The following is a 12,984-nucleotide window of genomic DNA, read 5'->3' on the forward strand; positions in this document are numbered from 1 at the left end:
CCAGATTTTGCAGCTCTTTTAGAACATCAGCTGTCTGGATTTGTTTGAAGGAGAAGCAGGGGGGACATGTGAAAGTTTCTGCGGGAGGTGCAGAGCTGTTGGCCGGGGTAGGGGTAGCCAGGTGGAAAGCATGGCCAGCCGTAGAAAAATGCTTATTGGAATGATCAATTATTGTAGATTTATCGGTGGTGACAGTGTTTCCTATCCTCAGTGCAGTGGGCAGCTCGGAGGAGGTGCTCTTATTCTCCATGGACTTTAGTGTCCCAAAACTTTTTGGAATTAGTGCTACAGGATGCAAATTTCTTTTTGAAAAAGCTAGCCCTTGCTTTCCTAACTGACTGTGCATATCGGTTCCTGACTTCCCTGAAAAGTTGCATATCGCGGGAGCTATTCGATGCTAATGCAGTACGCAACAGGATGTTTTTGTGCTGGTCAAGGGCAGTCAAGTCTGGGGTGAACCAAGGGCTATATCTGTTCTTTGTTCTAAATCTTTTTGAATGGAGCATGATTATTTAAGATGGTGAAGAAAGCACTTTTAAAGAGCATCCAGGCATCCTTTACTGACGGTATGAGGTCAATATCCTTCCAGGATACCCGGGCCAGGTTGATTAGAAAATCCTGCTTGCTGAAATGTTTTAGGGAGTGTTTGACCGTGATGAGGGGTGGTCGTTTAAATGCGGACGCAGGCAATGAGGCAGTGATTGCTGAGATCCTGGTTGAAGACAGCAGAGGTGTAGTTAGAGGGCAAGTTGGTCAGGATGATATATCGGAGGGTGCCCATGTTTACGGATTTAGGGTTGTACTGTTCACTGAGAATGACAGATATATAACTTACATTTCTATGTGAATTTGTTCAGGATTTCAAAAAAGTTACATATTGCAGTCAAGTAAACTGTTTTAGGTAACCATACCAAACATAACATGTCATAGTAATTTGAATACGTATGGATTTTCGTTTACTATGTTATGTCTAGTCTATGAGACCAGGCTGCAATTATACATGCTGCAAACACTTTGTTATGTCTGCACAGCTATTTGCACATACGACAAACGGACAATAACCCGCAACCTTAAACCAGATAGGTCTAACTGTGAGCAAGTTCTCTCCTGTTCTCAAAAAAGTAATGTACAGTACAGTGTAATGATGCGAATCCAGGTTTTAGAACATATGAACAAACTGCCATATTCTCATATTGCCATTACTGTCAACAGGGGTGAATTATTCGGGACCGAAAAATGTGCCTGGTCCCCCTTGGACCTTGGATTAGGAATGTTCTGTCGGTCAACGTTCCAGGGCTCAGGACATTTATTTTCATTGGCCACGTCATAGCGGGGGGAGACTGTAGACAACGAATTCCTCAGCGCTCCTGAAATCACAGACCTCTCTCTCGCCTCTGTTACCGGCACACATTCATCGAACTCCTCCTCGCAGCAGACGTTTGAACGAAGCCGCTTTCCAGAAGGGTATAGCATAATTGGCATAACAATATATTAAATATTGCTCTTTATTCCTTGATTATTTAACCATTTTACTTGGCATTAACCTATAACAGGATTTCATTTTCCCTTCTCCTTTCTCTCTTCCTTGCATTTTTCTCTTCCCAGATGTTGCGAAGTCTTCCCTTCCTTGTACTGCTGGCCGTAGCGCTCTGTCAAACCGAGGTAAAAGTTGGACTTCAGATTGTTTTGTTTTAACTTGTGATCAATGCAAAACTTTATATAATATTACGATTGTCATAGGTTAGGCTACTCCGATATTAAACAGGAAAGGCTTTGTTCCCTTTACCGGCTTTATGGTTTGGTGCGTTTATGCTATTCAGTCACATGACGGCACAGCTGAAGCACTTACAATGTAGGCTAGTCTAGTTATGTTTGTGATAAACGCGATAGTTATAGTCTTTATAGATGTATTTTAGATACACTACAGCACCAAAAATATGTGGACACGCCTTCAAATGAGTGGATTCTGCTATTTCCTCTACACCCGTTGCTGACAGGTTTATAAAATCGCGCACATTGCCATGCAATCTCTATAAACAGACATTGGCAGTAGAATGGCCTTACTGAAGATCTCAGTGACTTTCAAAGTGGCACTGTCATAGGATGCCACCTTTCCAACAAGTCAGTTTGTCAAATTTCTGCCCTACTATAGCTGCCCTGTAAGTGCTGTTATTGTGAAGTGGAAACATATAGGAACAATAACTGCTCAGCTGCGAAGTGATAGTCCACACAAACTCACAGAATGGGACCGCCGAGTGCTGTAGTGTGTACAAATAATTTGTCCTCGGTTGTGATACTCACTACCGAGTCCCAAACTACCTCTGGAAGCAAAGTCAGCACAATAACTGTTATTTGGGAGCTTCATGAAATGGAGCCTAAGATCACCATGCGCAATGCCAAGCTTCGGCTGGAGTGGTGCAAAGCTCGCCACCATTGGACTCTGGAGCAGTGGAAACACATTCTCTGGAGTGGTGCAAAGCTCGCCACCATTGGACTCTGGAGCAGTGGAAACACATTCTCTGGAGTGCAGTAAAGCTTGCCACCATTGGACTCTGGAGCAGTGGAAACACATTCTCTGGAGTGGTGCAAAGCTCGCCACCATTGGACTCTGGAGCAGTGGAAACACATTCTCTGGAGTGCTGTAAAGCTCGCCACCATTGGACTCTGGAGCAGTGGAAACACATTCTCTGGAGTGATGAATCATGCTTCACCATCTGGTAGTCCGACAGACAAATCTGGGTTTGAGAACTAATGTATATTGCCAACTGTAAAGTTTGGTGGAGGAGGAATAATGGTCTGGGGCTAGGTCCATTAGTTCCAGTGAAAGGAAATCTTAACTCTACACCATACAATTACATTCTAGACAATTCTGTGCTTCCAACTTTGTGGCAACAGTTTGGGGAAGGCCCTTTCCTGTTTCAGTATGACAATGCCCCCGTGCACAGAGCAAGGACTATAAAGAAATGGTTTGTCTAGATCGGTGTGGAAGAACTTGCCTGTCCTGCACATAGCCCTGACCTCAACCCCATCGAACACCTTTGGGATGAATTGGAACACCGAATGCGAGCCAGGCCTAATCGCCCAACATCAGTGCCCGACCTCACTAATACTCTTGTGGCTGAATGGAAGCAAGTCCCCACAGCAATGTTCCAACATCTAGTAGAAAACCTTCCCAGAAGAGTGGGGGCTGTTATAGCAGCAAAGGGGAGACCAACTCCATGTTAATGCCCATGATTTTGGAAGGAGATGTTCGACAAGCAGGTGTCCATACTTTTGGTCATGTAGTGTATACTCTTCATGATGGTCCAGAGGTTTTTTTTTTAATGGGAGAATTAAACGTGGCATTATCCAAGACACATTGCACATTATGAGACTTAATTAGGGAGACAATTAGTCCTAGCCAGTTCAATTACACTACTACAGGGACCATTGCATTTTAATTGCAAGAGCGTCTTCCAAATCTGTTATAATAATCTGTTATAATAATCTGTAGATTATGATGCCCACACAGCACATTCTTTTATCATCATGATTTGTAGGCCAACTAAAACAAGCACAGATATGTATCTTTGATGATGTAGTTTAGCTATGTTTGTGTCTTCTATATCCCATGAATTTCCCCTCTCAGTGTTTGTTAAGTTGATGAAGTGATAGTGTTGCATGTAGATGAGGATGCTCATTGTTTTCTTTGTCGCCATGGGTAACAAGCCGAGTTAATAGACAGCTGGGATAACTGTGTGTGTGTGTGTGTGTGTGTGTGTGTGTGTGTGTGTAATAACACTCTCTCGGGTGGGTCTCACACACTGTGGTGCTAAGTAAACACTGAACTAAAGTGATGGGAGATGAGGTGTCTTGAAACTGCACACAGTTAGTACTATCACACACAGGCATGCGCGCACACACACACACCAGGTGTATGGGTCAGCACCGTACCTCATTTGGCAGCTGTTGAGCACCTGGTTTGATGTCATGTATTTGGGACGTTCTCATGTTGACCTGTTTTAAGTGGGTCTAGATGTCACGTGTCAGTAATGTATTTGTCAGTTGCTGTGTAAAGTAGGGCTAGGATTGGGTTGCATGTCATTGCAGATTATGGGGTTAGGTTGTGGAAAACACATTGGAATTCCAAAGATTTTCAGGAGTTAGGCTACTTTGGAATGTATTTGCTTTTCAGGATTACCCTAGTGTTTGGAGTGAGATTATGGGTCATGGTTTGGAAGGGGTTTGTTTTGGAGGTGAAGTTTTTCAGGGTTGTAGCACTCTGTCCAGACCTTGGAGGTAGACTGCAGGGTTAACTAAGTGAGCCTCTACTCTACATTGTCCTTACATGTCCAGACAGTCATCATCACTATCAGTACAACTGTCTGCCACATTACTCACAGTGGAAACTCTACCTCCAGGCCCTCTGCTGACCTCCTAGTGCTGCTCCTGTCATTGCCTGCTGAAATATGTCCCTTTGTGTGGGTCTTTATTGGATCCGTGACCTCTCTCATTGGTGAGCTCTCTCATTGATGTGCTCTCTCATTGGCGAGCTCTGTGATTGGTGAGCTCTCTCATTGGTGGTGAGCTCTCTCATTGGTGGTGAGCTCTCTCATTGGTGAGCTCTCTCATTGGTGGTGAGCTCTCTCATTGGTGAGCTCTCTCATTGATGTGCTCTCTCATTGGTGAGCTCTCTCATTGGTGTGCTCTCTCATTGGTGTGCTCTCTCATTGCTGAGCTCTCTCATTGGTGGTGAGCTCTCTCATTGCTGAGCTCTCTCATTGGTGTGCTCTCTCATTGCTGAGCTCTCTCATTGGTGTGCTCTCTCATTGGTGTGCTCTCTCATTGCTGAGCTCTCTCATTGGTGTGCTCTCTCATTGGTGTGCTCTCTCATTGGTGTGCTCTCTCATTGGTGAGCTCTCTCATTGGTGAGCTCTCTCATTGGTGAGCTCTCTCATTGGTGAGCTCTCTCATTGGTGTGCTCTGGCATTGAGAAGACTGAGTACAAGCCAGAGTGTGTAGAATGTAGCTGTGGAGTATGTGGTGGATGCATTATAAAGACATCTATTGTTTAAAGGTAATTGCCCTGGTAATATGCAGCCTGTTGACAGACCAAGTGGGAATGTTAGGGTGGGCCGCTAGTACACTGTTTTAAGGCGGTCTAGGGGATTGTTTAGTTATGCAGTGTATTGGTATGGTGGTCTTCAGTGATCATTTCAAGTCTCAGTCCCTATTGTGTACATAGTGTAGCAGCAGATACTGTACCTCAGGGTGTATGTGTGCGTGGGTATGTCTGTGTGTGTCTGCATGTGTGTGTGCGCATGTGTGTGCGCGCGTGTTTGGCAGGGGATTGTGTGAGTGTCTGAGTGCTGTTGTTTGAGGCTTTTTATATTGCTGGCATGAGAATGCTAAGTTATTAAAATGTAGTTGCGGACTTTAGATTTATTATGAAGGAGAGAATGCCCGGGTGCTTTCTGAGGCGAGACATTGCTGTGTTTGCAGATAAAAGGCTCAGAGATAGTACTTCTGAGCTCACAGCTATTCTCTGTGTCCTGGTGGAGACTGAGAGATATGATTCTGGTAGAAAAGATGTTGACGTATCCCCTCAAACGTTGACAGTGAGATGCCAAGGCTGTGTGGAAACACATATGCACGCATACACTCACAAATTTTCAAAGCCAGATCCATAACACCCACACACTTCACCTTTCTCTTCTCCAGGCATCCTGTGTTATTGCGTTAACCATGTTGGCCAGTGTAATGACACAATAGATAATTCAGTTATCACAACCACAGCTGGATCTGGCTTTGAAAATATCAGGCTTCAGGAGAGAAACATAATGGCCCTCAAGGACACAGTGTACAACCCAACTACTCACACACAGCGGATAGATACGCTCTACTCACACACAGTGGATATATACTCTCTACTCACACACAGCGGATAGATACGCTCTACTCACACACAGTGGATAGATACTCTCTACTCACACACAGCGGATAGATACTCCCTACTCACACACAGCGGATAGATACTCTCTACTCACACACAGCGGATAGATACTCTCTACTCACACACAGCGGATAGATACTCTCTACTCACACACAGCGGATAGATACTCTCTACTCACACACAGCGGATAGATACTCCCTACTCACACACAGCGGGTAGATACTCCCTACTCACACACAGCGGATAGATACTCTTTACTCACACACAGCGGATAGATACTCCCTACTCACACACAGCGGATAGATACTCCCTACTCACACACAGCGGATAGATACTCCCTACTCACACACAGCGGATAGATACTCTCTACTCACACACAGCGGATAGATACTCTCTACTCACACACAGCGGATAGATACTCTCTACTCACACACAGCGGATAGATACTCCCTACTAACACACAGCGGATAGATACTCTCTACTCACACACAGCGGATAGATACTCTCTACTCACACACAGCGGATAGATACTCCCTACTCACACACAGCGGATAGATACTCTCTACTCACACACAGCGGATAGATACTCTCTACTCACACACAGCGGATAGATACTCTCTGCTCACACACAGCGGATAGATACTCTCTGCTCACACACAGCGGATAGATACTCTCTGCTCACACACAGCGGATAGATACTCCCTGCTCACACACAGCGGATAGATACTCTCTGCTCACACACAGCGGATAGATACTCTCTGCTCACACACAGCGGATAGATACTCTCTGCTCACACACAGCGGATAGATACTCTCTGCTCACACACAGCGGATAGATACTCTCTGCTCACACACAGCGGATAGATACTCCCTGCTCACACACAGAGGATAGATACTCTCTACTCACACACAGCGGATAGATACTCCCTACTCACACACAGCGGATAGATACTCTCTACTCACACACAGCGGATAGATACGCTCTACTCACACACAGCGGATAGATACTCTCTACTCACACACAGCGGATAGATACGCTCTACTCACACACAGCGGATAGATACTCCCTACTCACACACAGCGGATAGATACTCTCTACTCACACACAGCGGATAGATACTCTCTACTCACACACAGCGGATAGATACTCTCTACTCACACACAGCGGATAGATACTCTCTACTCACACACAGCGGATAGATACTCTCTACTCACACACAGCGGATAGATACTCCCTACTCACACACAGCGGATAGATACTCTCTACTCACACACAGCGGATAGATACTCCCTACTCACACACAGCGGATAGATACTCCCTACTCACACACAGCGGATAGATACTCTCTACTCACACACAGCGGATAGATACTCTCTACTCACACACAGCGGATAGATACTCTCTACTCACACACAGCGGATAGATACTCTCTACTCACACACAGCGGATAGATACTCTCTACTCACACACAGCGGATAGATACTCTCTACTCACACACAGCGGATAGATACTCTCTACTCACACACAGCGGATAGATACTCTCTACTCACACACAGCGGATAGATACTCCCTACTCACAAACAGCGGATAGATACTCCCTACTCACACACAGCGGATAGATACTCCCTACTCACACACAGCGGATAGATACTCCCTACTCACACACATCGGATAGATACTCCCTACTCACACACGGCGGATAGATACTCCCTACTCACACACGGCGGATAGATACTCTCTACTCACACACGGCGGATAGATACTCCCTACTCACACACGGCGGATAGATACTCCCTACTCACACACGGCGGATAGATACTCTCTACTCACACACGGCGGATAGATACTCCCTACTCACACACGGCGGATAGATACTCTCTACTCACACACGGCGGATAGATACTCTCTACTCACACACGGCGGATAGATACTCTCTACTCACACACGGCGGATAGATACTCTCTACTCACACACGGCGGATAGATACGCTCTACTCACACACGGCGGATAGATACGCTCTACTCACACACGGCGGATAGATACGCTCTACTCACACACGGCGGATAGATACTCCCTACTCACACACGGCGGATAGATACGCTCTACTCACACACGGCGGATAGATACGCTCTACTCACACACGGCGGATAGATACTCCCTACTCACACACGGCGGATAGATACTCTCTACTCACACACGGCGGATAGATACTCTCTACTCACACACAGCGGATAGATACTCTCTACTCACACACAGCGGATAGATACTCTCTACTCACACACAGCGGATAGATACTCTCTACTCACACACAGCGGATAGATACTCTCTACTCACACACAGCGGATAGATACTCTCTACTCACACACAGCGGATAGATACTCTCTACTCACACACAGCGGATAGATACTCTCTACTCACACACAGCGGATAGATACTCTCTACTCACACACAGCGGATAGATACTCCCTACTCACACACAGCGGATAGATACTCCCTACTCACACACAGCGGATAGATACTCCCTACTCACACACAGCGGATAGATACTCCCTACTCACACACAGCGGATAGATACTCCCTACTCACACACAGCGGATAGATACTCCCTACTCACACACAGCGGATAGATACTCTCTACTCACACACAGCGGATAGATACTCCCTACTCACACACAGCGGATAGATACTCCCTACTCACACACAGCGGATAGATACTCTCTACTCACACACAGCGGATAGATAGTCCCTACTCACACACAGCGGATAGATACTCTCTACTCACATACAGTGGATAGATACTCTCTGTGCTGAAGGAGATGAGGACGTAGAATCAAAACGTTAGAATACTGACTGTTTGCAATTCGTTTTACATTTGTTCTACAGTGTAACCAAATACAAATTCTTGCATCTACACTTTTAACTATTGTTTGTAGAATCACAACCCTAATGTTGGCGAGTAACATTTTTAGCAATGTACAAAACTACATTTAGCAGACTACTTCAGAGACCTTGTAGAGGAGCTGCCTCCCAGGCTGAGGTATATTAACTGACTAGAACTGACAGTGACAGAGTTGCTGCCTCCCAGGAACCATGCTCTGTAGCTGTTGATGACTGTTCTCTCATTGGTAGGTGCTGCCTGGCTATAAATACCAAGCCCAGGTGGAGTGAATAGATCCTGTCCCCTGTCTTTATTAGTCAGGACTCTTCAAATTTTTCTAGCTCTAGACACACAAACACAGAGAGAGAGAAAAAGCAAGACAGGAGAGAGAGCATAGATGTCATGCGTCACTGTCTTCTAGGGTTGTTTTATAACACCATCCTCTCTCTCTCTAGCCTCTATTTTCTGTAGCTAACAACGTTAGCTCCGTCTCTCGTCATCTTGTGTGTTTTTATTTGTGTGTGTGTCAGGGGAATGGACCAGGCACAGAGATAGCACTTGGCAGCATGCCCAAACATCAGGCAAAAATTGGCAGGCAGTTAATACCAAGCAGATACCTGGGAGACACACACACACACACAGCCTAATTTCAGTGCAGCTTCAATACGAAACGGTTTATGACTCACAGTAATTGAATGTGGACAATAGGACATGGTTGTTTATGCCAGATGAAATGTCACGGACATATCCAACTCAGCAGAATACTTGAATTGACACCTTGATGATAAATGTGTTCTCCAACAATCATCTGAACATTCCACTCCCTAAAATGGCTGTCCAATCTCAACATTCCATCATATATTGTAGAGGTCTGCAAACAGGCACACTTCCTTCAACAAACACACTTCCAGCCATTATCCCTGACTATGGCCCCATGGAGGGAGTAGTGTCTGGGGCAGGGAAGCTACCCATTCCCTGGCCTGGGCCCTCCTACCCAGAGAGACTGGAGCACTGCCCAGAACAGGCTGGAAGAGAAGTGAGGGAGAGAGAGGATAGAAAGAGAAAGGAGTGAGAAAATAGGAAGAAAGGGATTGAGGAGGGAGATTAAGGGAGAGAGGGACAGGGTTTGGAGTTGAGAACAAGAGAGAAAATGTATCATTTACAACAGAATGAAAAGATTTAGGCACAATACAGGAGACGATAAAGGGGAGGAAGAGGATATGGATATTGAAAGTGGGACAGCACGAGGGAGAGAGAGAGAGGGAAGCCTCCTCAGATTAAACAATGGAAGTGGGGGGACAGGGACAGGGGTGTCATTGTCCTGCCTGTGAGACTGTGCCGTGTGCCCACAGGAGTAGAAAGGACCGCAGTGGCACTCTGTTTTAGGGACTTTATTTTCTCAGTGACATTTTAACATAAGCTAACTTCCTGACTAATATCTTTCTTTCTGTCTTTCTCCATCTCTCTTTGTCTGTTAGTCTGTTGCATTTTGACACGTTCTTGAATCTCAAGGGCTTATGGAATATAAAATGTGGCTTTTCAATGACATCACACTAACTGCCTTCCATTCCATACACGTACAAGAAAACAAAGTCTGGGTCCAAATACCCATACTTACGTTTTAAATAGTAGGCTTTTTGAGTATGATAAATATAAACGTTTTATAGTACGTGAAATTTTGAAAATGAAGTATCCTTTAAATGCCAGGATGTCATACTCATTTTGGCTTTTCATCTAGTAGAATTCGCTGTGGAAGAGAATCGTCTTTCGTACCTACGCTGAGGCATGAGACCCTGACGAACCGGCGGAGGCAGGGGAGCGTGGAGATCTGTCTCAGGCATGAGAACCTGTAGCGGTTCCCAAACCTGACGTCATTCCCACCGAAACAAAAAAAATACTCCCTGATGCTTCTATAGCGCTGAGAGTCGGGAAGGAAGTTCAGGGAGTGAGTGTTTTAATAAATAAACAGAACATAATACAAAACAAGAACCACTAACAGCACACAGACAAGACACAGAAACAATAACACCTGGGGAAGGATCCAAAGGGAGTGAGAGATAGGGAAGGTAATCAGGGAAGTGATGGAGTCCAGGTGAGTCTGATGACACACAGGTGCCCGTAACGATGGTGCCATGTGTGCGCCATAACGAGCAGCCTGGTGACCTAGAGGCCGGAGAGGGAACACACGTGACACAGACACCAGAGCATATACCACCAGAGAGTTTGTATATATGGATATTATATTTTTCTGTAACTCTCATATCACCCTGACACTTCCTCCAGACTTACAGCTACGTTCACTCCTATCTCAATCTCACTCCAATAGAAATGCTTGGGACATGATCCAGGCATTTCAACAATGTTATGCTCTAGTCTGTAGACTTTATAGGGTGGTGTCTAATGCACAGCAGGTCATTTCATTCCGCTACTGCTTGCTCAGCAGGGACTCCCTCCCTAACTCCTTTAACTGTAACTCAGTGGAGTAGAGTCTTTATCTTGAAAGCTCAGATTGCACTGCCTCAAAAGTGAGGATACATATACAGTAGGATACAGACCCGTTTCGGTGGATATTTAAAAGTAGGAATTTAGAAATGGTGGAGCTGGCAACAAACATTTTAAAACTCTAAAACTTTATCTGGGCAACAGCAGTGATTCACTATACAGATAGACATGCTATCTTCACCCTCATGTTGGTGCTAGCAAGCAGGCTAGGTAGTGCTAGGTATCAACAGCCAATCCAGCAGGGGCTGGAAACTATAGTGAGCTTTGATTGGTCAATATACTGTATGTACTTTTATTTCCCTCTCTCTTTTTCACTTTACCTCCCCTCTTGTCCTCCCTCCCCTTCTTTCCTCCCTCCCCTGTTGGAGCTTAATAAGAAACGTGTGTCTGAGAGCTATGAGGGGACTGTCTTCTCTCTGAGTGTTTGATTGGGAGGGGGAGTATAGGCATGATGTCATCAATGGTGAGATGCAGAGCATCTGTGAGCCATTAGTTTAAAACTCCCCTTACACTCTTCTATAGAGGGGTGTATGTGAATGGGCATTGGTCTGTTCCTTCATAGTAGCATGAATTAACACTAATCTCACTGACCTTACATTATTGTTGTTGTTAGAAATACTGTGGTCACAAAGGTAGCTACAGATTCTGCTGCAGGTAAAAAGAGAGGGAGCAGATTAAGTGATAGGAGTAAGGGATGGGTTTCATCCTTACCTTTAATTGGCTACCTTGTGTGCCAGTGGGGCATTATCAGTCAATGTATTGCGTCGCCATGTTAGCGTGTTTGTTTACTATCTCTAAATCAATGTTCTATATGCTAATGGTACACTCTGCGAAGGGACTAATGGTGGTTGTAAAGTGACCCCTCAGCAGGAAGCATCGATCCAGCTGCTGACTCAGTGGATCATCACATACACACGTACACACACGCATTCACGCACACACACACGCACAGGCACACACACACGCACAGGCACACATTCCCACACACACACACACACACACACACACACACACACACACACACACACACACACACACACACACACACACACACACACACACACACACACACACACACACACACACACACACAGTTCTCATTTGACAGATTTAGCCCGGTGCTAAGGATGTGAAGGGGACTCTTATCGGCAGTGGAAAATGAAAGAGGGATTTTCAGAGAAAGGCAGGAAAGAACAGAGCACATTTTAACTCCAATCTGCTTCAGCATGGGGTCAATAAACCTGCGGCAGGAGTAAAATTGAGTTCAGACCTCCCTCCCTCCACCCATCCCCCCTTTTCTTCCAGTCTCTGACTCATTTTCTGCAGCTCATTTCCTATCACTTCTCCCTCTCTTGGTCTCTGTCTTCTCCTTCTTCCATCCCCTCTTTTCTTGCTATCTCTGACTCTCACTATCGTTTTCCCTCTTCTCCACTCTCCTTCTCTTCTTTCTCTCACTCAGTGACTCTCTTCCCTTCACTCTCTCCTCCAGGCAGCATTGCATGGCTGGCCTCAATTCACAGGGACATCTTACCCAGCCCTACATTTAAACAAGGAGAAGAAGGATAGAGTCAGAAAGCAAGTTGGTGAGGACAGAGAAATAAGACGTGAGAGAAAGAAATAGGAAAGGGTGTTATAAATGAGAGTGACAGATACTTTTTTTAGATAAGCTGTG

The 12,984-nt window shown here is 45.4% G+C and overlaps 1 protein-coding gene across 1 annotated transcript in view; it reads left to right on the forward strand.

The window, feature by feature from the left end:
- Positions 1 to 1,328: 1,328 nt before the first annotated feature.
- Positions 1,329 to 12,984, forward strand: part of LOC129821031 (follistatin-related protein 1-like) — a 47,819-nt gene continuing 36,163 nt past the window's right edge. The window contains exons 1-2 of the mRNA XM_055878242.1: positions 1,329 to 1,464; positions 1,606 to 1,662. Of these exons, the coding sequence (XP_055734217.1) occupies positions 1,606 to 1,662 (57 nt within the window). The 5' untranslated portion in view covers positions 1,329 to 1,464. The remainder of the gene's footprint in view (positions 1,465 to 1,605; positions 1,663 to 12,984) is intronic.

Source organism: Salvelinus fontinalis, chromosome 23 (assembly GCF_029448725.1).
Source record: "Salvelinus fontinalis isolate EN_2023a chromosome 23, ASM2944872v1, whole genome shotgun sequence".
NCBI lineage: Eukaryota > Metazoa > Chordata > Actinopteri > Salmoniformes > Salmonidae > Salvelinus > Salvelinus fontinalis.